This window comes from Ischnura elegans, chromosome 4, assembly GCF_921293095.1.
Source record: "Ischnura elegans chromosome 4, ioIscEleg1.1, whole genome shotgun sequence".
In the NCBI taxonomy this organism is placed as follows: Eukaryota; Metazoa; Arthropoda; class Insecta; order Odonata; family Coenagrionidae; genus Ischnura; species Ischnura elegans.
The window spans coordinates 35,365,167-35,392,317 of NC_060249.1; the positions used below are offsets into that span (position 1 = coordinate 35,365,167).

The following is a 27,151-nucleotide window of genomic DNA, read 5'->3' on the forward strand; positions in this document are numbered from 1 at the left end:
TCGAGGAAATAATAGCGTTTTTAATGATTCCGCACTGCTATCAATTTTTGTCCAGTATTTCACGGCAGTTGATACCGAAACACTGCTCATCATTTCGAAAAGGTGTAAGCCCTTCCATCGACCACCCCCCCAAAAATGAGTTAAACTATGAGAGGTTAGTAACAAAATCACATAATACCCCCGCGAGCCACCTCTAGGATGTTTTGCAGGTGGTATCAAACGGAGGCATTTTAAGTTCTACTGATATTTTACTCATCGTTGAGACCGAGATCCCAAATGAAGATGTTTGAAAACCAGAAAACTCTACGCTATCACAAGAATGCATGTTTCTTAATTTTATTATTATTTCTAACCGCATATGGTAGTATAATTTGTTATTATGCGTGACGTTTTTTGGATCGTGTGGTGTGCATGTGGTAGTCCAATTGCATGCTGGTGATTGATCACCCCCTGCCAAACACCCTAGAGGTGGCTCGCAGGGTATTATGTAGATGTAGATGAAGAGACATCAAATCCAACTCCTTTTATCTGAACTCAATTTATTAGTGCAATCTGTTTCTTTTCGCAAGGTCTTGAAAGATAGCGTTATACTCCGGGTGACACCTTACACCCGGTTATTATAGCAATCATAAACCCTTGCTAATTGGAGTATTTAGCATCCACATCTATATAATACCCCGCGAGCCACCGCTACGATGTTTGGCAAGGGGTAATCACCCACATGCAATATGCAAGAGGACCGCCTCATTGTGGTTGTGAAATTATTTGCGAAAACGTTATCGCTAATTACCCCTAATTACTAAAAGAACGTTTAGCACCCCGCATTTCTTGTTTAAAAAAAGGCCACCACGACACCAGATTTTGAGCATTTTCCCCGGTTATCACGTGGACCCACCCTCTATCGAGACGGTCGGGTCGGTGGATGTTGAAAAAGACAATGGCCCGTATCGCAGCATTGCCGCCTGTGTCGGCTCGCCGCGAACAATAGATGTGCATCGCGCCAGCGAGTTTCGATGTCACTGCCCTGCTCCGTCGTCCTGCTCCACGCTTCAGGTCAGGTGCACAGGGAGTTTCCCCACACTTGTGTACAACCCTCCCCACACCACGGAGCCATACCACCCAGCTCTGGATTCCCACCATTTCCACCTCATGCCCTCCCTCCACCAATAACTGGCAGCCCGCAGACTCTTCCTCGACCTTCACCACTTCCCCCTCCTGGCCGGACCTGCTCCTCCTCCCCTCCCAAACCTCTCCCAACTTTCCGCAGTTTCCTCCACAGCCAGTTCTCCGTATCCTCCCCCTCTTAATTATTCCCCCTATTTTCCCACCTCCCTCCCTGTAAGATTTCAACGTTCCCCCCGACCACAACCTCGTCCAAGCCCGGAATCGTACCTTCCCCTCATTCCCTCCGCCACAACTCTCCAACAACAGTCCGACCTTTCTCCTCAGCTTGCTCATAAACATCAACCCGGCTGGTTCGACTGCTACGATAAGAGCCAGTTCAGTCGCTTCGCTGCTGGCAAACCGGGAAGTACGGACGGACGAACTGGACGTTAGGGAACGTCCAAGCAAGACGGTGTGAGAGGTTTTTCCCCCTTCGAGTGCTCATCACGACGTACGATTTTGCAGAGCCCGGGAGCGGTTTCAGGAAGGAGTTATTTCTTTAATTTCTACGAGGCATCCCGAAGCGGGAGGAGAGATCAGAAGGACGAATATGGAGAGGACTATTTTCACCTTATTACTGAGTAAGTTTCGCGGTTTTCCGCGTCCGTTTCGGACGTTTTCCAGTGTTTACGCACAGTTCGAGTGGTTTCTCGGCCGTGCCCGTTGTTTTGGTGACGTGATTGCTCAAAACTTCAGCGGGACCATTACGCAGGTGTTTGGTTAGTGATCGTTAACAGCACTCTATAGCCAGCCTCAGTGGTATGCATTGGGTTATTTTAGTGCGCAAGTTACTGCAATGTCAGTGCTGCATGAAACGACGTTCAGTGTTGTAGCATTAAATAATAACAGAGAAGTTATCCGTGATAAAGACTATGCTGTGTTTCTCGAATTGTTGTTGCCCTCTGCTGAACACCATGGTGTTTTTAGGTATAAGCAAACTAGTGTTTATTTCTGTCAGGCACGTATTCACAAACTTGCACCCACTGTGCTCGAGAGGTTAAATCTGTTCGCACAGCTCGCATGCATTTAAGTCATCGTTAGTGACAGCTATGACTTGGGAAAATTTCACAAAAATAGTCTCTGATCGCGTCCATCAAATTATTTTCGCCGGTAATGGTTTATTTCTATCAACCTCTCTACTGATTGTTTGTAAAAAGATAGCTTTTTTTAACTCGGTCATCAGTATCGAAAATTCATTAAATATTTCTATTGTTTGTAACTAATTCCTGGCCCGATCCCTTAACTCACACGAAATGAGCTGAATGCCCTCCTTCGAGACTGAATATTCATCACTACTTAGCACCCTCAGCCCGTTAACTACCTGTTGAGAAATTGGGTTATACCCACGTCTAACGTGAAATAGAATTACGGTTCTATAAGACAGTTGTTATAGACTCATTTAATTTACATTTGTCCCCGCTAAAGTTGCATATGCTGAGTCGAAGTCGCGAAACCGATCTACATCTACAAATTACCCTGCGAGCCACCTCTAGGGTGTTTGGCAGTGAGCGTCGCCTCTATTGTTAGTGTCGGTTTGGTTGTACCAGTGGCGCAGCGAGGGGGGGGGTTTTGGGGGATAACCCCCCCCCCCCCCCACAGAGCTCACAGAAAGTTTTAAGTTAAATCTATTTTACTTAATTGGATTAATATTGCTTATAGAATAGTTTGAGGATTAATAAAATATCCTTCATAAGGCCGTAAAAATTAGCATTTTGAACCATTTATCTTAATTTTTTTCCGGCGGAAGGCCTCCGCACCTCCCGCTTACCCTAGCGGGTATGCAATACCTCCAAGCCTCCCAGTATTAGTTGCGCCTAAAACCCCCCCTAGCCTTAATTCCTGGCTGCGCTCCTGGGTTGTACGACTATATGGTATCTTAGTGTTGGCATATTCAGTAAAAATAGTAGGCCTTCAATTTGGTTGCTCATTTTGAAAATAATATTTCCGGTATGGAGTACATAAATTTGCAGTGCATGTAGGTAATAAAATCATTGCCTGCCACAAATCCGTACATAAAAGATCAAGGTTTTACGTAGATTCATGCCTAATATTTGTTTCTTTATGAAACCAGCGTCGGATTAAATTCGCAGCTCCTCCGCCATAGTTTGGTCATGTTGTTCATGATGGCTTGGATAGGCATTGAAATATTTTTATCGACATTTATACGCGATGGAGATTTGCAGATGAAGAGTCATAATCCTGTACTTTATCCTTTCGGCCTCTGATGTAAACAATAGTATTTTAGACATCCCCAAATATACTCAACACAATTTACCAAGACGAAGTTGATGTATCCCGGGGGCCTGTCAAGTTATAATTTTGTCTAACCGTTATCTCAACCACCGAGATTATTCATTCGTACGGGGATTTAATACCTTTAAAGGACAGTTTTAGGCCATTTCCATTCCCAAGCACTGATTTTATCAAGGAGTGAAAATGGTTAAACATATTTGTAAAAAAATGTTAGTTGATTGAGAGAATTCCTGCGAAAAACATTGGGATGTAAAAAATTACCGTTTAGATGAACATGGATGTCCGAAGGTTAAGTTGCTTACCGTGCCGGCTGATTGTTAACAGTAGTAAGCTATTACTTGTTTAACTGTGTTCCTGATGCACAGAGAAAACAAACATCCGGTGCATAGCCGTGGAGCTTCAGTATTGGAAACTTTTATAGGCTATAGAGAGGAAGAAAATCATCTGGTTAGTTTTTAATGAGTATAGCATACCAAGCAAATAATTTTTGTATGGATTATTCCGGGCAGTGAGCCTTCCTACTTTAAAGTATATTGTATGCCTCCTATGAATCCCCTGAGAATATTGTGTGGCTGGACTTAATAAACACCAGACAATCTTCACAGCTTCAAATTCATTTCGTTCTGGCACCGAATAGGAAATGGATAGAAATAAGTATCACACTATTCAAATCTCAAAGGTAGTACCTTGTACTCTTTCAGCAAGTTCACTCAAACCGAAAATACGGCTAAGTACGGTAGGCAATAGATATTTTAAATGCAAAAAATTCTAAAGAACAGGTTCCCCTGAGCGTAACATTATTTGAAAAACTCGGCTTATTTTGAAATGCTTTTGAGGGAGGGGGTGAAGGTCAAGATCTGGGGGGGGTTTAAAGGTGGCATGTTGTCAAATTACCCAGTTACCAGTGCACCGAAGGGTAGGGGTGAGCTACAAGCGAATCTGCTTCAGCTAAATTTGTAATAAATGAGTAATATAATAATATGGGGACCGCGGGAATGCACATTACCGTTTCGACTTTCCTTTGTCAAACGTCTCTTCGGGGTAGTTTAGGTCTGTGGTCGAGTATATTCCATATGATCTCTGGCGGAGATATTTAACAGCACCGGACTTACTACACGAGGGCGATGTTCACAAAGAGCAAGTGTTTGCTCGTAAAATTATATGGGGAAGACTAAACGTTTTGAATGACATAATAGCTTCTGCTACCACTATCGCTCACTCAGGCATTGGCTGGGAGGTTCTGCGGCACAGATAAACAAGAGAACCTTTGGGATTTTCGGGAAAAGATAACTCTTCAAAAATAAATTAAACAGCTGACGGGATCCGACTATGGCATGTCGAGTTCGTAAAATACTTCGCAATTTCTCGTGGACTTTTGCGGGGTAAAAACAAACGCGAAGTATACGGGAGTCCAAGTTGGGAAGTTTTGAATTTGCTCTAATGTGCATGTATATTTTGTTATTATGCGTAATATCTTGATGACCGTATGGTATGCATGTGGGGATCTCCAACGCCCCGAAAACAGGGTGGGCCTTTACAGCGGAGGATTCTAACAAATAGCAACACAGGACGATCACAAACAATCCTGGACAGGGGACTCGAACAAGCGACCTTTGGGTTGATGGGGGAGTGGAGGGGGGACTTTCGCTGCTACTGAGGCCGGCTATTGCACACTAGGGAACGGTCACCCTCTGCCAAACACCTTGGAGGTGGCTTGCAGGATATTACGTATCTGTAGACGAAGTTATTATCATGATTCATTCTCAACAAAAGTAATTATTGTTAAATTACCTAGTTACGATAGCACCGATTTAGCGAGCCACCTTTTGGGTGTTTGGCAGGGGATGATCAATCACCAGCATTCAAGAGGGTTCCCACATGCACATCACACGGATATAAAAATGTTATCAGAGATAAATATGCACGATTTTTTTAGAAGCATTTGAAGACGCTCCAAATTGTAAGGTTAAGGATGACGATAGACGTTTAAAACCGTTCACTTGAATGACAGGACATTTTAAAGTCACTGGGAACTTCAAGAGGATGGTTAACAGTAAACCTCGTGAAGGTAGTGAATTTTATTAGTTCCTTTTTCGCTGACATTTCTTTTATCAGGTTGTCATAAGGTTTTTAATTCTAAATTTGGTTTTAAGGGACCTCTATTGCTGTCATTTTATTACAATTATCATATAAACATTTTTCGCAAGTATGATTGAAAAATTGGGTTCCACAGTAAAACTGGAGAAGAATCTCCTTACTGCTCGAACCGGAGTTGATTGCCTGGGAGTTGCTTTTGACCATATGCTATGCTGCTGTATATATTCTAGTGCGGAAAGACAGTAAACCTCGTGAAGGTGGTGAATTTTATTAGTTCCTTTTTCGCTAACATTTCTTTTATTAGATTGTCATTGTTGTGGAATAAACATATTCGAGAAATAACCGATCAAGCTAATCGTAAAATGGGTTTTGTTAAAAGAATATTAGGAAAGTGAGAGAAATTACCTACTTTTCCCTCGTTAGACCACGTTTGGGATACGCTGCCAGTGTTTGGGACCCTCATGAAAAAGGATTAATAACAGAGTTAGAACGCGTGCAAAGAAGAGCTGCCAGGTATGTGAAAGGTCGTTACGATAGTCTTGTTAGTGTGACTGACCTCTTAGATAAACTGGGATGGGAATCTCTGTCGGACCGTAGATTGAAAAATAAACTTAACCTTTTAGATAAATTAAAAAGCACTGTCTTTTCTGACGAAGTTAACCATATCTTACGGACGCCAACATACTACGGAAGATCAGATCATATAAATAAAATAAGAGAGAGATATTGTAGAACAGACAGATTCAGAATGTCATTTTTTCCACGATCGATAAGAGATTATAACGGCAGCGATAGAACTCATAAATAGATTGCATGACTTGTGGTGTAGCCGTCTAACCTATGTAAAACTTAATGCATGTTTCCTTATTTGAAAAATGTCGTCGCAAACCTTCGTGCACATTTAATCACACATTCACATGGCATTGACAATAATCTTTCACACCAATATACTAAATGCTGCTACGTTGTGCAAGTATGATAATGAAAGGCGTGCCATAGTAATGAATGAATGTTGTTCTCCAGAAATAATTACTGTGATTTCTCCGATTCGCTCAGTTGTAACGCATTTTGCGACCATTGCTGCGAGTTATTATTAGTCCTGTAATGTTTTAGGGCGATGTATTTTTCACATCTGCTCCATAAATACATAATTCCTGCGGTGGATTCCGATATTTACGCATGCCGTGACAAAAGTATTGATACTCCCCTATCTTTCCGTTCCGTTTGACGATCCAAAAACGCTGGCTTATTTCGTTCTTAGTCAGAGTAAACATCATACTTCTAATAATGCACTGCTCTTCGAAGTTTTTCTCCGCCTGCGTATCGCTTAGTTAGCCGCGTCTAATTTTTTTAATCCACTCTGCGGGAATCCCATTGCATTGATTGATAACTCCCTGCCACACACCCTAGAGGTGGCTCGCAGGATATCATGAAGATGTAGTATATGGATGCATCCTTAACTTCATTGAGATTGAATTACAAAATATGACTGTTAATAATCATGCTGCCGCACCCCGTTCCCCGTTTGACATGTTTCAATATGAGTGGCACTGTACTGCCCCGATGGATTGTGTGATATGTGTGCTCGTCTAACGGTCATCTTCACCGGTTATTGCCTCCTATTACTATTACCGAGCACGTGCTCGTAACGGATTTCCATTCACAGTGATGGAAGTGAAGTTTTCTCGGATTGTTCATAGGAAAAAGATATCTCGGATTTCCGGGTGCGGTGATGTGAGACTCCGATGTTTCTGAAGCTACGCTTGTCATCGTCTTCAGGATTTCATCCTGTAGACGTAGAACCCTTGAAGAGAATTTGTAGTTGACGACGGAAACCTTCGCCTTCCGAAAATCAGTGCTTTATATCAATAGGGCCCTCTCGAACAAATATATCCGTTTAATTTTTTTTGTATGGTGATATGAAAGAGGCTATCGGAAATTGAGGAGAAAGTCTCATGGAGATTCTTCAGGAAATATTGACGGTAGTGCGGATGTGTTTCATTTTCTACTGACTGGTAAGGCGTTATTGCATTGCAGTGTAAGTTGGTTCCATGAAGATATTTTTTTGACTTTTCAGACTTAGGCCCCTAAAAATTCCTATGGGCTTCATTAATGCAAAGTATTAAGAGGATTTATGGACGGCAGATCCGTTGATAGTGATGCAGTGGAAATCAGTGTGGGGAAAGTTGACAAATAAGCATTCTTTTTCGTTGTGGGATCATTAAATTTGGTCAGATTCTTTCGATGTGGGATCATAGTGCGCCGCATTAAGAAATATCAGGTTGTGAGGGCGGTTAGGTTTCAGAGATGGTTTTTTAATATTTACTCGGAAAAATACGATCTCGAGCCTCTTTGTAGCGAATATGCTTTCTATATCCTTTTGCCTTCTTCCGCTCTTTTATAGTACAAGGAAATCCGTTCCACTAGTCCTAAGGCATTTCTTTCTTTGAGGAGAATGTATCCGGTTCTACCTACGTGATAATATGCTCATTTAAATGTCTTTTCATTAAGATTTACGTAATGGAAATTTATTGTGGCCTATGATTGTGTGTATTAGATTTAACCTCCTCGATGATATTGTGAATACCCACTGGCAACTGCATAAAATCTCTCTTGTGTATGCTTATTAGGATGGAATGCGTAGTGATAAATAAAATGTCTAAGGTTCCTCTTTCGGACATGTTGTTCAAAAGTAGTATTCTGTGCTGTTAGGGTAAGGTTAGTCACTACGAAAGTGCAGTTACAAGGTCAAACGAATGCATAAATTCCTAAATAACCCCTTCCTCTGAGTGTAACATACTTTCGGAAGTCGCTGCCAGTTTTGCATTCCTTGCGAATACTGTTTTTTGGGAGATGCGTAATAAGATCAAATATAAATGTTACTCTACGGCTTATGTCACATTATTTGACATTAATAATTTTGGCATCAATACATCTTTTTCAAGTACAAAACTTCAGCCCAAGTTTTATTAACGTACGATAAGTATAAATCGCATCTTGAATTACCGAGTAAACGAGGTTCTTCAAATTTCTTGTTGGTTTTTGCGCTCATGTAACAATCCCTGGTCCTATTGGCAATTTTTCTATTTTAGCAGTTGTCTCAGCCATAATCAGCACCCCTAGAATACCCCGAAAGAGGAACCTTAGACATTTTATTTATATTCGTTAGAATACCCCGTTGTAGATGACCTGTTTTCGGGGCGGTGACGATAAATAACATAAAAATAATTTAAACGTGGTTGGTTATTATTTTTCCTCAAGCGGGTTTCTTGTGTAGCGATTACTCTTTCTTCATTGTGGATGTTTATCTGGTGGTAGCAAGTTCTTTGCATGCATCGCTCGGGTAAGTTTATTCTTTGATTTCCCGATAAATGCCATGGATTCGTTTTTGCATGCACTGTTGGAGGATGTGCCCGTCGTTTATGAGTTCGTTTAAATTAATAATTATGAAATTTTTTTTACAGAATTGTTTATAGAATAATGAACACCTCCGTAGAAATTCCCCAACCTCAATATGCACCTCTTCATCTCCAGATGAACTCTCCCTCTTAACCAGCTCTCCACAGTTTATTTTTTCAGTCGACGGCCTTGTATTTTCTAATTTTTTTTGTAAGTTATGTTGCCAGTTTCTTCGTTCAGCGGGCGTTAATGCAATTTCAGAAAGGTTCTCGAGTAAGCTTCCACCCATGGCGTTAACCTTTTTGTTATATATAGCGGTGGATTAAGGTCCTCGCTCGCTAACCCGAAGGTCGCCGGTTCGAGTTTCGCTTGGATAGGTTGCCTCCATTCAGGGCATTTGAGGTCAACCCAAGTGTTATTCGTTAGAATACCCCGTTGTAGATGACCTGTTTTCGGGGCGGTGACGATAAATAACATAAAAATAATTTAAACGTGGTTGGTTATTATTTTTCCTCAAGCGGGTTTCTTGTGTAGCGATTACTCTTTCTTCATTGTGGATGTTTATCTGGTGGTAGCAAGTCATTGTACATTATTAACTTCTGGTGGCGAGGTATACAATCTGGAATGTATTGTTTCGAGGATCTGGAAAGTATTGTCCTAACTGGTGGGTATAAAGTTACCGGCGGGATGTCCGGCTGGTGGCCAATCGTGGGCGTTTAAATTGCTTCTGGTTCTTCAGTTCGGTTTTCCTCCTCGTTGCCATGGAGGGCTAATCTCAAGGACCACTGGCCATTACGGCTCGTCCGAGCGTGAAAGTTTGGGTCGTTGCGGCTATCGCTTCTCACTTTTTGTCTACTGTGTTGTCTGAAATTATTGGATTCCTCTTGCAGAATTCTAATGGTCCCCTCCCTCTTACCTATTTGGTCTTCAAACACACTTTATTATTACTCTTATGTATGGGATTACAGACAGGGGTGCCGACTTACAAAAAATATTCGGGGGGCCCAAACAGGGTACGTTGCCCCGGTAAATTTTATGAGTAGTGGATTTTAAGTTTTTTAAGCATTTTAGAAGAGTCATATGATCAATATTAGAACCCTGATCACTCGAATCTCGATGTCTGGACACTCCGGGGAACATCGACAAGCCTGAAACATTTTTTCCTCGCATCTGTAACGAATTTTTGGGGGGTCTCGGGCCCCCTCAGGCCCCATGGGGTCGGCGCCACTGATTATAGAGGGCAAAAGGGTGAGGGCTTTCTGTAGCCGTTCGGTGATGAAACTTAAGAGTTACACTGCCAATATAAACAACTTACGCGGGTTAAGTCACCGCGGAGGGCATTGACGTTTAAAAAGCTTCACGTCAGTTCGATAAAAAGTTACCATATATTTAACGACAGGTGAGCTAGTTTAAGAGCGCGGTTGAATTAAATTGAAGGGCCGTGTCCAATTTTCGTCCATTGCTAGCTTATTTTTTGGAATTTCGGGATTTGATGGCGACCCGAGTCGTCATTTTTCAAAGATTAACTATTAAAATCACTAACGCCATTCCTAAGCCGGCAACAATGTTCGCTAAGGTTTGAGAACTGCTTTAGCTACGCAAGATAACATTGATATCCGTTGTTTTCTGAATAAGCCATTGCAAGGGGGAAGCTGCCTACATCCTTGCAAGTTAATATCTGTCACACTCTCGAAATCCGTGGTTTACCCCGTGCGTGGAATAATGGAGAGTGATTCAAATGCAGGAGATGCAATGGATATACCTGAATGTTTACATAGCCACCCGCGGGCTTCGTCCGGCTTTCGGACCTTTTCGACAGTTTCCTTCGGGCAAAAACGACATTCCAAACACTGCCGCAGAAGGATGCATTGCCATACTGCTCCAAAGTCAGCTGCAAAGATTATAATTTTGTTTATCTGCTTCCCTTTCGTGAACTAAACGAATTAGCACTGATGCGTTTTGAGCAGTTAAATCCTTACATCCAAGGGTATGACAGATTATGCGTTCGTGAAGAGCAGAGATGGTTAATTTCTCAGGTGAAGTCGTCGTTTCGGAATTTATTAATTTTTCGTTTTATTGTCACATTTTGCAGAATTCTTAGACGGAATAGAGACATTTTGAGTGGACTGACATGAATCATAATATCTCGGGAGCAGTTTTATGTGTGGTCTGTAGGTGTTTTCTCTAACCTGCAATTGGCGACGGTTAAGCAAAATTTTTCTCACACAAGGCTTCCCATATCAGTAATCATGATACAAATCAAATACAAATACGTCTCCTTTTCTCGATATTTCTCGTGACCAACAATTACCGTGGCTGTACCATGAATCACTTGTTAAGAGTTGCTTTCCTGGGCTTTTTTGTGATATTAGGCAGAAGCTGACGGAGGTGAGACGGTGTTTGAAGCCGTCCTGACGTTTGAAGGTGTCCTTTATCTGTTTTTCTATCGTCCCAAATTTTATTGGTATGTTCTGATGGCAGAATAAGCTACATGTTAGGTATCTGGTTTTAAATAAGGCGCATTGAATAAATTACAATGTGCGGTATTTTTAATGCTTCTCCACCCAAGATATCCTTTCGCAGTACTGATGTCCGTTTCCGCACGTTAACGAAAACGATTTAATTTACGTTAACGCACGGTTAACGAAATTTCATTAATAATCTAAGGCATTTCGCATAAGTTTCAGGGACTCTTCGTGGTAGTTTTGCATACCAAAACAAGTTTTCCCGGCGAAAGACTAATCATTTCTACAGAGAAGCCCAGGGTAATGTAGCAGGGGGTAGATATGTTTTATCAGCATTTTTCTCGTAAAACTCTAGTAGATGTCCTTTTTGCCTTATTCCTACTTGATGCTCTCATTTTAATGGTGCTTGCTTAAAGTACGTCTTCTGTATTAGGTGGCCTCCTTTTTCTCGAATCTGATGTAAATGGGCCGCCGTGTTCTATCTGAACGGGGGTTTGTTGGGAGTACCTCCCAAACAATAAATCCCGTTATGTGAGTGTCACAGAAGAGTGCTAATAGGTGCCGGTGTTTGCTCTCTCGAATATCTGGAAACTGCAGGAATCCCCTTAGAATTGCGCTTTTTTCCGGAATCTGGGTCGGGGTAAACTTCGCACTGTTGCCTCATAGTAAATAGCCGTACTGTGGTTTCATTTTCAAAGCTTTATTCGACCGTATCATGAGTTTTGGGTCAAAGATTTCTAAGTGGGTGGATTTATAGCGGATTAAATATATTTATAGCGGGTAGGTAGGTTTCTAGATAGAATTAAAAAGCAATTCCCTTTTTCACTCCTGGTGTAAATAATTTTTTTGTATTTTTTTTGTATTTCGTATTTTTGTAATTTGCGACCGACGATTGGTGTCATTTGTACTAACGGGGAGATGGAATGAAGAATAGGATTGAACCTGGTGTTGGTTGTCTATTAACGAAGGGGACCAAGGGTAGACGGCTGTTTCAACCGTATTGTGGTATATTAACGACATTGAATATGGGAGACTAAAAGGAGGTCGCATGGGTTCTAAAATTAGTTTTTCCCCCGACGAAGAATATAGCGGAAGAATTTAACGTATTTGAGTCATGGAATAATATTAGGAGTGGTGGATACAGTTATTTTCCTGTCCAACCATTAGTAAATAATGGACCCGGTAGCCGGAGAATCTCGATAAATTTTAAACCATGTAGTTTTTTTCTTGGCCCTAGCTGTAAGAGATGTGTAGTTGAAATGTAGATTGGAATATGTATGATGCCAAACTGCTTTTGGAACGGAATGAATGGTGTCCGGTAGGAGATATCTGAGCAGCTACTAATTTTTATTAGTATTTTGTGTTAGAATTTGGAATTACATACCATTGGGCTGTCGGAATGTTGGGTAAACGAGCTATCAGCTCTCCTGGTTTATTGATAATGTTCATACTACGGGCGAGACGTCCCCTTCACATTCCCTCCGTAAATCACCCAGATTTGTACTCCGAGCCGCACACCTTAGAGCAGGGATGGCAATGGAAACGAAACGATAGTCAAGACTAGTAAAATTTCAATTGTTTCGTTCCTGTGGCGAAATGTCGAAACGATATCGGAGTCAAAACTACTTCGGGTCGAAACTAAACTAAAACTCCGGGACAAAACGAAGCGTAGATGATGTTTCGCAGTGGAGGGACCACGTGCTTCACCAACGAACCGTTTTGTTTCGACCTTCTCACCGCGTACCAAGTATGGTTGAATGAAGTAGAGGCTCGGCCTACCGCCATGTTTGTGTCACTCACATTTTTACCTCTAACAGGAGAACGGTGAACGCAAACTGGCCATTCCATTTTTTAAGCCCAATGTTTTAACCTCTCTACACGTGTGCCAAACGTAATGGGTCGAAACTATTCCCTCTTATCCCCCTCCACTCTTCTTTCACACCCGATAAACTTCTGGGATCGAAACTTAACTATGAGCAGCGGGGTTTCGATTAATTTAGTTTCATTCCCAAGAGTAAAGTTTTGTCCCGGGTCGAAACTAAACTCCTTGGTGACTTAAATTTCGTGAGGGGACGAAACTAAACCTAGACCTCGTATTTTCATTTCCCTTCGGTTCGAAACGAAACATTTTCGTTTCGTTTCACTTACAGTCCCTGCCCTAGAGGCGGCAAGTATGATGGTACGGATAGAACTCTCTCGTGTCGTATTTAAGGGAGTGATCAGTCGGCTTTTGCGTCAGAGTACCATTATGCGACCATTAAGATTACTATGAAACAACAAGTGAAAAGAAAATAAATCCTGCATATAGAATAAAATAACTTCGTTTTATTCCACACTTTATTTTAAATAGCACGACCCGGGTTTCAGTATCTAATGCTATCATCAGGTAGACAGCATTAGATGCTGATCACCTGATGATAGCATTAGATGCTGAAACCCGGGTCGTGCTATTTAAAATAAAGTGTGGAATAAAACAAAGTTATTTTATTCAATAATGAAGCAATTCCACAAAGTAACTCTTGAGACCGTGTCTTATAATCCTGCATATTTCCATGTGCCATGTGCCCTGATATTGGGTAAGGAAAATAATAATTTAGAAAATAATAACATGTAATACTAACAGGGCAGCTGTACCCACCTCAGAGTGCCATAATCATCAGACCGTCGTCTATGGACCGCTTTCTATATCTCTCGCTCTCTAGCGTGGTACGGGTAGCACATTTTCGTCGTGCGTCCCAATTTCCCTTTGGATATCATTACGAAGTTCCGACAACAACATTTGACGGGCATGGCGAAGGTGGGAGTTCAAAACATAAATCCTGTGACCCGCAGAGCTGATATTATAGTTCACGACGGTTACGAAATGGGCGTGTACGTACGTATGGATGGGGGCGATGACGAAATGCGGAGGTCTTCGCTTCTCGACCTCGTTTGAGGTCTTGCCAGAGAATTCATCGGAACCACCACGGTGACGGTCGCCCTTGGTTTTGGCAATCTGGGCATGTCTTTCTGTCCCCACTTTCGTTTTCCTCCTCTGGAATCAGCATTGACAGGGGTGAAGGAAGTGTTATTTGGTAGGGATACTCACGCTCAGTGAACAATTCTATGGAACTGTGAGGAGCACTGCGGGAAATAAGGGATTCAACTGGCCATGCCACAAACATATTGTCGCGCAGTATCGCAAGGGCGTGCCCAGGATCATAACTAGGGGGGGGGGGCAAGCCAAGTTGTGACATTTAACCATGGAAAAGGTGAATGAAACCAACATTTTAAGAAAATTATAACAGCGCTTTATTAGTTTACGAGATTGTTTCCTTAAAAAAAGTTTTATTTTAGTTCCATATCTTATACAAATACACATCATTTTTCGTAGGTTTAAAGAAAATTTGTTGAATACTTTCTTTTCCAATGCAATATCGTGTAATAGCATAGAACTTCACGGTGAAGAACATCAATCCGTGGATCATGTACAATAGGATGTTCTAGACCAATTTTGGTTATTAACCGAGACGTCATGGCAAAATTAGCAGTGCCGAAACGCACCTTCCGTAACTTTTTTTTAGAAGTGTAATATTACTCTGAGTGTTGTTTTATTACAAGTTATTATTTACATTTTGTTGCAAAATGTTTTTGGTTGCGAATGCATATGTTAGAAATTTTGTGGCACAAAATTGATTAAAGTGTTATTTAACTATTATTTCTTTTGTTAACCAGTGCCGGTAAGGCGTTCCGACAGTATGGCACCACTGGTAATAAGTGAGTCAGGTAATCGGGACTGAGAATTCCTTAAACCTAGTGCAATCCACTTGTGGGTCATGAATATAATTTTTTAAGTCAATAAAGGACTCTGTACTTAGATATTGGACTGGAGATGCTGGCTCCGTAGTCTGCATCACGCAAGCCGACGTGCTGCGTTACTCCATCATAAGTATAACTCCTATGTATTTAAATATTTAACTGTCACGAATTTTCCATATTTTTGCATTCAAGTAACTTAACCTAATAGCGTTCGTTTGATGGACCCACCCGGGATGAGTTTCATTGTACGCCGCTGTTTCGAACTCAAACACAGCCACTTTCGTCGATGCTCGGTGAGCATTAATAATAAGTGGTCCAGTGGATAAGGAGCCCGACTCGGTTTAACTTAACGACTCAGTGCTTCAGTATAACACCTGAGTGCATTTTCGGTGTTTTTTTGTATATTCCCGAATTATCTTTCTCTGAGAATATTCCATGGTTCCAAAATTTCCCTGACTTTTGCATGTACTCTTTTTCTTTTACCATTAAATACTAATTTTAGCGTCACTCCAACTCAAGCTTCTTCTAGAAATATGTTCATTTTTTTCTGATTTCTTTACCATGAACACACATGAAAGTGGTACGTTGCAGTCTTACTTTGTCGAATGAAGGCTATGTGCTCGGCCAACCTGCTGCGAACCTTCAACCTAGTGATTTTTGTGATTCGTGCGTATTTTCTTAAAATTTTCTTCGCGCCATGAGCGCGATTCTCTCGCTTCTCCCCGATTGATCTGAGATTCTTGAATTGAATTTCCTGCCCTTGAATTTTTCCCCGCAGCATTTCTGTATTTTGTTTTTAAGGAACTTATATAATACGCTTCGATTAAGTAGTTTGGAAGCCATAAATGGATAATTTTTCATTTTTAATTGCGGCAGGAGATTTTAACGGACGAAAGCGGCCTTGCGTTACGTGGGGTCTTGAGCAGTAAAAATATGAAGACATTAGAAATTAGAGCCATGAGAAAGAAAACAATTGAAGATTGACATATTCAAAATTCATTTTGCTAAGGATTTGTAATAAGATAGACGGTTACGCGTAAAAGATGCCTTACGCCTTAACTGTATATTAAACATTATTCATGCGATAACCGGTCGTCTTTGGTAAAAAGAAAGAAGATGGTAGCTCAAAGCAGCATTTTGCAGTAGTTGGTAGTTGACCAAATTAAAGCCACAGGAAAAATACAACCACTCCGGTGTCTGACTTGGAGCATTACTGTGCCACGGTTTTATTAAGCATGCTACAATTCGCCCTCTCATTATACGCCCTAGCCATCAATATTGGGTTACGTTCTCAGCGTCACGTGGGAGGTGTCCTCCGAAGAGGAGGAGTACCGAATAAGAACACCTTCCCTCACAAGTTGGGAAGGCCGGAAATGAGCTGGTCTCCCTTTTCTGGACCCTGGATAGGCTGAAGGATTGAGTGGGTCGAGGGTGGAATCTAAATCTACAATCTAGATTCTTCATACAACACCGCCCTGTAGGCGTGTTGCAGGGGTGTTAGGACGCCAGCCGTAAACTAAAAATAGAGAAGGAAAAAAGCAAAGAAGAAGCGTCTACAGCAAAGATTATGTACTCGAGAGTGTACAGTCTCAAGGGCGTTTCTGGGATCAAAACTAGAGGGGGGCAAGCCGTGGTCGTTCAAGTTGTAACGCAGAAAAGGTCAAGGAAACCAAATTTTCAAGAAAATTACGACAGCGCTCAATTAGTTTTTAAAATTATTTGCTCAATAAAATTTTTGGTAAAATTTTATAAGAGGTACAATCCGGATTTTGCCATCAAACCTTCACTTTCCTATAGTATTGTTGCCTCCTGATTAACGTGGTGACATTCATTCCCGGCGCAAATTAATACTTTTCGAGATATTTTAACTTTTATGAATAGCGTTTTTAGGGTTCTGCGCATGCGCGGCCATATTGGAATGGCTGTAAATGAGTTTCACGGCACGTTTGGAATTGTAAACAAGAAAAAAATATCCCTCGAGCTGGTCCAACACATAACAAAGTGGGAGGTAGAAGTGGGTAAATCACTTTCCGGGCACATGTACGGGCTGGTCAACTAGAAAAAAATATCTCTCGAGCTGGTCCAGTTGGTAGGGTGGGAGGTAGAAGTGGGTAAAATGTGCTTACCTTTCAGTGTTTATGGTTGCCCAGATGTCCCAGGAAGGTCTTCCTCTGCTTGCCCAGATCTCCCAGGCAGGTCTTGCTCAGGGGAGAGTGGCGGGTACAATTGGGAGGCTTGTATGAAGAAGGCGTGGAGGAGATTTTTTTTAGGAATGGAAGAAAGAAAGAGATATCGGGATAGGTATTGGTGCAGAAAATGTTTCCGAATCCCGGGACGTTTCACCCTCTCCTTCACGTCCCGCCAGAGTCTCTCGACGTTTTGCGTGTGTGTAGCTGAATCGTCAGGGTCCACAAAATTTTCGCTAAGATTCACAGCCTTCTATTCGCTATGCGCCAGGAATGAATGTCACCACGTTAATCAGGAGGCAAAAATAGTATGGGAAAGTGAAGGTTTGAAGGCGAAGTCCGGATTGTACCTCTTGTAGAGTAACACCAAATTTTTGAATTAAATTTTTTACACTAATATCACTTTTCTTCGATTTAACGAAAATTTGTTCAAACCTTTCGTTTCGAACTATATTTACTTTTGCTTATAGGAAGGGGGGAGCTGCCCCCCGCCATCTCTTACCCAGAAATTATGTAATTCCGCTCGAAGGTGGGTTACGAATTCCTGTCCGTTTGGAAAAATATGTCTCATGATTTATCGTTAATATGTCTCATGTTCAACCTCAGAGTACAGTGAGCTGCCATAACGATGTTTACAACTCACTCTGAAAGAAATCTGGTCTTATTTGCTGAAGCAAGTAAGGCTGGCACGTCATAGCCTCATATTCTCTCATGGCTTCAAGCGTAGTAATTCGAGTAAAAGCTGTGTAACGCTTTCTGTTCGATCGTGGAATGGACTAGTTTTTGATTAGATTGATTAGATTACATTGCGGAATGTAGAATTTAGTTTCTTTTGCGGTATTCCATAAAAATTAGCAGTGCAGCAGTAAGTTTTCACGCAGGTCTTCCATTCAATGTGTGTTCCCATCAGTGGCATAGCTAGGAATTTCGTTCAGGGGGGTACAAAATCAGGAGGGGAAATTTTTTAAAAGCAGGGTACTTAGTAGAGGGTGTTAAACTAATTTTAATGCTTTTCATAATCGAATAAGCTTTCAAATTCATGATTTTTCAATATTTTGTTATCTCTTATGGAGAAAAATATGTATGTTTTTATATTTCGGGGGGGTCCGGACCCCAGGGCCCTCCCCCTGGCTACGCCACTGGTTACCATTTTTTATGTATTCCCCAATTCCTGTGGCATGCTAGCATATGATAAGTTACTTATAAAAATTGTTAGACCTTTTATTAAAGAATTTGCAATCCTGCAGGACTAGAAATTCTTCAATTAGGATTCTCTGATTTGGCAATTCTGAATGGTGATTTGTTTGTACTGACAAATTTCCTTAAGCTTTCCTTCATGCGCATGTCCTTGCCTGGGTTTCCTTATAAGTTCTATCTGCAGTTCAGAATTCATAACATTGTCATTATTGTTAAAATGTAACGTTCAATCAAGCCACTTATCCAACAAATGATTTGGTATAAATCAAAAGGTACAATTATTCGTAGCAGGATAACGATGCCCTCCTTGATGCAGATATCGCTTTCAAGCACATATATGCATTGCCATTCATTAAGTGGCGTGCAAATTCCACTCCAATTAGAATTTTGTTCTCGGTTGTTTACTTCTCTAATGATGCATTTTGTTTCATTTCTTTCATTAGCATTTGTGTTGGTGCTTCATGTAACTCAGGCTGATCCAGATGAGGAGAAGCAGAAGCTACAGGCCAATATTGACCGATCTGCCTTCTTTGATGTTGAGCTACTGCAGGTAAGGAGTGACTTTGCTTGATTAATTCTCATCTGAATTACATCTGTACTTTTGAAGTTCACAAGTTTACCTAGTCTCTGAGTATGCATTAGGTATATTATAGCTTTATTGCATTGGAATTATTTTTAATATTGATTTTGGTAGGATTTGCAGGCATTATTAGTAGCACTTATTATTGTGCACTTTCATTCCATTTCCTTTGAATTTATACAAAATCTTCCATTTCCGTTTAATTTATGCAAGATCTGTAAAGTCAGCTTTCAGACTGGCTTTTGCTTCAGAAACTTATTTATAACAATGCAAGGAAATGTAATAATTATTAAAGGCTGACATGCACTCCCTAATTTTGTGCTAAATAAAAGTCTTGTGCCAGAGCTTTTGGGTGTTAATAATTACCTTGAATCATAAGATTCTTAACTTTTTATACATGTACACTATATTGACTAATGTTTGTTTTCTTATTTAGGAACTATGCAGGTTGCCAGGAGTGGGGCACGGTAATGTTCTTCTGTCTCCAATTAGCATCAAGTTGGCCTTAGGTATGCTTTGGGAAGGTGCAGGTCCATATGCTGCTCATGAGATTCGTCTTGCATTAAGGCTGCCAGAAAATCGACAAGAAGTTCAAACATACTTTTCGTCAGTACTTCGCTCTCTTCAGGTATGGCAACACCCATTGTGTTCAAAGCATACATAAGTGTATCCATGCATGGATGAGTCCTTTTGCTCATTTCTATGTTGTAATTCAGCGTTTCCTTTAGTTTACAGTAATTGTTAAAAGTTATTTGATTTGATTCTTTGCTCATTGACAAATGATTCACGTTGAATGACCTTCCCAGATTGGAGTGTCACTCAGGGGAGGGTTGGTTATGTATTATAACAATAATTTTGAATTTCCTGGATGCAGTAACAATATTTAAGTGCTTTCAGACAACCTTTACCACTAGAGTTACCACCCAATGGGTGTAATTTTCGTCAAGCTCTTCATGGCCTTAGGATGTTCCCCATTTCGTTAAATAATTTATTCGTTTTTTAATTTTCGTTTATTCCTGTACCATCGAAAAGTGTGGTATACAGCAGCACCAACACCATGTGGCTTGAGGGGGTCCGTGCCACCTCAAAAATTCAAAATGGGGGGGTGGCTTAAATGTGTCAGGCTTATTGATTTTTCTCGGAGTGTCAAGTTATCGGGAGTCGAGTTTTCAGGGTTCTAATGTTTATCATATGGCTCTTCTAAGAGGCTAAAAAAAACTTTACTTTAAAAAACTTCACTATTTATAAAATTTCCTGGGGCAAGACCCCCGTATTGACCCCAATATTTTTTATAAGTCGGCACCCCTGACAGCAGTGGCACAGCGAGGGGGGGGTTTTGGGGGTGTTAAACCCCCCCCCCCAGAGCTCAGACAAATTGTGAAGTTTAATCCACTTTACTTAATTGGATTGATATTACTAATGGATCAGTGTAATGATTAATAAAATATCCCTCAGAAAGCTGTAAAACTTGCTATTTTGAACAGTTTATCTTAAAATTCCGCAATTTATTAATCTCGCACCTAACGCTTATCCTGGTGGGTATTCCATACTCCCACACACCCCGGTATTAGTTGCACCTAAACCCCTGCCAGCCTTAATTCCTAGCTGTGCCCCTGCCATTTGTACTAATGGGGAGAGGGAATGAAGAATAGGGTTGAACCCATGGTGTCGGTTGTCTATTAACGAAGGGGACCACGGGTAGACGGCTGTTTCAACCGTAATGTGGTATATTAACGACATTGAATATGGGAGACTAATAGTAGGTCGTGTGGGTTCTAAAATCGAAGAACGATATAGCGGAAGAATTTAACGTGATTTTAATCATGGATTAATATTAGGATTGGCGGATATAATTATTTTCCTGCCCAATCATTAGTAAATAATTAACTTGGTAGCCGCAGAATCTCGCAAAAAATTTGACCCTTTATGCCGGGGCTTGCCATGAGTTAACAACTTTAACGTACTTGAAGAACCATGCACTGGATGGGGGCAACCTACTCTGGCATGAACCATTGTTTGGCAGGTGAGGACTTAACCCCACTGCTGCTGAGGCAAACGGTTTTATTTCAATTTAATATCATGCTCAGCGCATGACATTAAATAAGCTGCACGATCCTTTCATGTGGCAATGGTATTTTAAAAGCTCCTTGTTTTGTGAGGGATACTTTGATTGATTTGTATTGGTTTAGAGACAGCATATAATATGTCCCACATGTATCACTGAACAGTTGATTCTTTTTTATTGTTTTACCCCCTTCATGCCTTGTGTCATGCACATTTTGTCTCATATTGGAAGTTTCATAATTAAAAATTCTTCAGTAATGGAAAGTGAGCACTTTTTGCAGAAGTACTTCTTTGAGTGTCCAAGAAGGCTATTCGGGCTTTCAACCGGGTGGTCTCTCTCTATTCTGCCGACGTTTCGGAACTCGAGTCGTGTTCCAGGGCTGATGAGGTCGAGTCGAGTTCCGAAACTTTGGCAGAATGGAGAGAGACCACCCGGTAGAAAGCCCAAATAGCCTTCTTGGACTATATTCGCCGGGGAAGCATCAGATCTTACTTATTTGAATGGATTATAAAAGCATGCTTTGGATTCGGTGGTGGCGGGGTAAAGTCCTCGACTGCCAAACCGAAGGTCGCGGGTTCGAGTCTCGTCTGGTTAAGTTACCCTTATCCAGGGCATGGGCGTGTGTGAATGTCCTTCATTGTTAATTCCCCATTGTAAAGGCCGTAAATGTGCTGTTTATGGGGTAATGGAAATAAATAAATAAAATTTCCTATTTTTATAGGGTTTTTTGGTCATTTAACAATCACACAGAAGTGATTTTCATTTTCTTCCGTATTCCTAAGTTGTCAAAATTGATGTCACATTTAGATGAAGCAGAAAGTAAATATGTATCCTGGTTTCATTTTATATTAATCGTCTTTTAAATTTCTTTACTCCTGTCCAGGCTAAAAGTGCTGGAGCTGGCTATACCCTTGACTTGGCCAACAGAATGTATGTGACGGATTCCCTTCTGCCTACTGAGGATCGAAGGAACAACTCGCAGTCTAACAGGGTGCCAGCTAATAACAGGCCAGGTACATCATCAGGAGCCAATAGAAATCCAGGTTCAACCTCCTCTTCAAAGCCTGCACAAGCAGCAAGGCCATCAAACCAGGCATCTAGACCTACCACCGCACCAGGCACCACCACACGTGCTCCACCTGTTCTTGAGCCAAACTTTGTTCGGGCAATCACTCGCTACTATGGAGCAGAGCTCACATTTGCAGATTTTTCCAAGTCAGCTGAAACAGCTGCAGTTATCAATGGATGGGCTAGTGATGTTACCCATGGCCTCATCACTGAAATTATTTCACCAGGTGGGTTATTTCATATAATCTAGGCAAGGTATTTTCTGAAGCATTTGAATTTCCTATAGATTATTGTTAGTGCATATATATTTTCTTACAAAACAGATTATTTTCTGAATATGTAACATTTTAGATTAGTGTCAGAACATAAAAGTGTCTGCAGAATCACTCCCTTAGGAAACAGCAGTGGAATCATGGGAATTTGAGGTAGGAGTTCCTCTCATTCAGCAATTGTCATCCTGATCCGAGAGCCTGATTCTTTGGAACTCTAGTATACCTATAGTCCATTATTTAACCACCCATCTGAGGGAATGACGTCTCTACATGAGCTGAATCTTGATAAATTGGCTCTCGTAGCTTACAATTGTTTAAATTGGTTTTGTATGGTTCATTCTTCATTATTTAAACATGGCATTCAGCATTCTTTGATTCCATTTAATTTTGTCGTATTAAGTGATCCTAGTTGTTTATGAAGAAATGTCATTTTGTATGGTTTTATGTACCACATTTAATGGGCAAGTTGCACAAAAAGTAACTTGGAAGTTACACAGGATTTCAGCGTGTCTTTTTATAGAGAGGATTCAATTTTTAACTGAGATACTGGATTTAAAAATATGTTTTATTATGTCTAAAACTGTGGGCTTAAGTATATCATGAAACATTGCATGTATGTATAAATTTTCAAGCTGGTGTATGGCTGACTTCAAATGTTGACTTTGAACGTCTGATAATAAGACTTGCATTTTTTGGGAAAATATATATGTATTGTATATTGTTTATGTTGCTTGATATACTTAAGCCCCTGAAATTATTTGAACAAACAAATAGGGTATTCTTCAATACACAGAATGCTCAGAGGATGTACTGGATAAGATACATAATTTAATATCATATGGTGGGAGTCAGTGGAGTAGCCAGGAGTTTTGTTCGGGAGGGATCCAAAGCCAATGGTACTAAGTAGAGGGTTTTAAACTAATTTAACACTTTTCATAATCTAAAAAACATCATTTGTCAAAGAAATCTTTAAATCTTTTGTAAATTCATGATTTATAAATATTTTGTTTTTTTTTATGACGAGGAAAGTAATTGTGTTTTCATATTTTGGGACACCCAGGACTTTCCCCCTCACTACACCACTGGTGAGGGGAGTAGTTCTTATTTAAATGTAATACTATCATTTGTGATCTTCATGTTTGCCTTTTATCCTCTACATAGATTTTTCACTCTATCTTAAGAAATTGTCTGTCGGTTCTTCTTCCAGCTTCTGTTTCGCCAGACACCCAGCTGTTTTTGGGGAATGTTGTATACTTCAAGGGTGCCTGGGAAAATGCTTTTGATCCAGCTCAGTCCAAACCAGGAAAATTTTACTTGCCCAGTGGTGATGAAACTGAAGTCACAATGATGGATCAGTTGAACTACTTCAAGTATGCTGAAATTGATAGCCTTAATGCCAAGGCTGTTGAACTGCCATATCAGGTTGGTTGGTTTTTACTATCCTGTTTGCTGTCCACAGTGGTGCAGTGAGGGGGGGTTTTGGGGGGTTAAAGCCCCTCCCCCCCCCCCCCCGGAGCTCAGAGAAATATTTAAATTTAATCCATTTTACTTAATTGGTTTGATATTACTAATAGAATAGTGTAAGGACAAATAAAATATCCCTTGGAAAGCCGTAAAACTCACCATTTTGAGTCGTTTATCTTAAAATTCCGCAATTTATTAAACTAGCACCTACCGCTTATCCTGGAGGATATTCCAAACCATCACACACCCCAGTATTAGTTACACCTAAACTCCCCCCAGCCTTAATTCCTGGCTGTGCCCCTGGCTATCCATGACAGTATATAAGCAATGCTGTGTCAATGAACGCACCCTTTTTCATAATTGAATGCTATATCTCACTTTTCCATAACCTTGCTGATAAAATTTTCTTTGTCTTGAGATATCCAGTCTAGATCGATAAATTGTAATGAGTATCTCTTGAAGGTGGGAGAACCACAGGCTTAAGTTTTTTCGAAGCCCTCACACTGAATTTCCTATTACTGCCATTTCGTAGTCATGAACTGTCCTCCAGGAACCACCATGATATTAGATAATTAGCTCTTGGAAGTGTTATTGGACTCTTGACATTTTTAAAAGTACCTCTACATCATGGTGAACTTTAAGCGTCCCAAATAGAGCACGTTCCCACAAAATTTTACTTTTTCACTGTTTGGGGTTATAAGTTTTATACGATGAACTGATTTTGCTGGACTTGAGAAGATGATTGTTTCTTCTGGTTTAGTGGTTTCTAATAAATTTTCTTCAACAAATCCAGTTGGAGAGGTATAATTCGCTTATGAGCTGGCATATTCCATCATCTTCAGAGATTTTCACTTTGCAAGGTCTTATTTCTGGGTATTTTCTCAAGGTGTTACTTCATACCCTGATTGCGTTGCATAATACTTTACTTGCTCACATTTACTAAGCTTGAATTAATGAAAATATTTTTTTTAATACAGGGTAACAAGTTTTCAATGTTGTTACTTCTCCCAAATGAGCGAGAAGGAATGACTCAAATGCTGAGGGATTTGCCTCATAATCCTCTGAGCTCAATTGTGGCGCAACTTGAACTTCGAGAGGTGCAAGTAACCATTCCACGGTTCCAGTCAGACTTTACTTTGGACATGGTTTCACCATTGCGATCAGTAAGTGATCTTATTTGACTGATTATGTAATTTATTTGGAGTTTGAATGGTTCCACAATATGTCTACACTAAAAAGTATCTATGCAGGAATAGTACGCACATTCATGATATTGAATGCATTGCATGAATACATTTGTCTATTTTATAAATTGTGTTCATTAAAGATGGGTAGAAGCTGAGGCTTCATAGAATTTCCTTGATGGGTATCATAGCAAAATTCAATTGTAATTATTGTCAATTATTTTTTTACAATCATTGGATGCACTTGAAACACTTTCCCGGTTTCTTTAAAAAATATAAAAAATATTCTGTTGAGGTAGATATGCTTTATGTGCCACCTATACTATTCAATGGTGGTGAAAAGTGCTTACTGAATAATTCATTCTGATTTCAGCTTGGAATTGAGCATGTTTTCCTCAGCCTGGAGGGTTCTCTGCCGGGCATTTCAACAAGAGTTCCTCTCAAGGTTGATGGCATCCAGCACACAGTGAAGATAATTGTTAATGAGCAGGGTAGTGAGGCGGCTGGTGCTACTGGTAAGTTGACTGAATAGTCTTTCTTCTAACATCTTATCTTTCATGTTGTTTGTTGACAAGTTCACGCACAGAGGCATTAAAACATGTTATTAAGATTGGAGTATTTCGCTTGGGTTGGGGTATTGGAAATCCTAAAAATAAAACATTTTCAGGGTTTTATTTCTGTTGCGGTGTTGTCATTTTCCATATGGTCCTTCAAGCTGTTATTAAGTAAACTACCAGTCTGGTGGAAAGCTTATAGTTGGAAATAATTGCAGTCGTACCTTCATATTTGGTATTTTTCCATGACAAGATGACATTAACATATATTGTTTTGATGGCTGAATAGTAAAACTGCAGTTGAATTTTTGGTAGGGTTGTAAAGGTTAACAAATTGTGGGAATCAGTTTTAGTTGGCAGTATAAAGTGCGGCCATCCACAGCAAGTGAGATACATGATCACTTAACTATGGTACCCTTTTATAGGGGCACATCCAAATAGTTGCTATATCCGTTGTTACATCTTGCAACAATGCTTCATGCCATGATATTATACATTTGAGCATTGTTTTATGATATTTATTATCCTTTCAGGCATACTTGTTGTTCCTCTGATGGGTGCTACTGTTCCCAAGTTTGAAGCTGATCACTCCTTCCTGTTCTTCATTCGTGACATTGAGACAGGAGCTTTTCTTTTCGCTGGTAAAATGGCTCACCCTCAACCAACTGGTGCTGGCCCTGCTATCACTGACGATCAGCTTGGCCACCGACCCATTACACAGCAAGAAGAGGCAGCCATTTCTTCAATATTCAAGAATCCGGGAGAGTCAACTGCCTCCACTGCATCGCCAAAGACAGGAGCCAATTATCTACCTTCGCAATCCTCTCGTAGTGCCCAGAGACGAGGGAGGATGGCTTTCTATCCCAGGATTGGACAGGACTTCCTCGTGTTTGAGCAATAGACAGTATTCCTCACCAATCGCTTTGTTCATATTTAATTTTTTTTCAAGTCATATGGTGCCTGATTAATTTATCCATTGGTATCCATTGCTTCTAATTCCATTGAACTACCATTCCAAATTATTTATATACCTGTGACTGCTTGTAATGGTATGGAGAACTGCAGCATAGTGGGAGCAATATGGAAGAGCATTTAGTGTGCTGAAGAAAAGAATAGCAGTGAATGGATGCATCAAAGATATTCATCTGCTCTTAGAAAAGAGCTACGACCAGGAGGTTTCCTAGAGTTGTGTTCCACCTTATTATAAAAAAAGTTTATTATAGATTTGAATATATTTTATGTTTGAAAACTGTAACCGGTTTAACCATGAACTTTGTAACTTATTGATCCAGTTTTTTAAGTGCATCGCCTGTTTTTGGAGTGCTTTTAATTTGATGAGCGCGAGAAATTCCTTGACTGTGATGAAGAATCTTTTGTGTAATAAAATAATACAATTCCACACAAA

The 27,151-nt window shown here is 40.4% G+C and overlaps 1 protein-coding gene across 1 annotated transcript; it reads left to right on the top strand.

Moving 5' to 3' along the window:
• The first annotated feature begins 1,420 nt into the window (after positions 1-1,420).
• Positions 1,421-27,151, top strand: LOC124157267 (serpin B4-like). Its single transcript, XM_046531840.1, has 8 exons — positions 1,421-1,745; positions 19,003-19,109; positions 19,576-19,767; positions 22,088-22,499; positions 23,752-23,966; positions 24,986-25,171; positions 25,566-25,707; positions 26,280-27,151. Exons 1-8 carry the CDS (start codon positions 1,715-1,717, stop codon positions 26,645-26,647), a joined length of 1,653 nt encoding a protein of 550 aa, XP_046387796.1. The 5' UTR covers positions 1,421-1,714; the 3' UTR covers positions 26,648-27,151.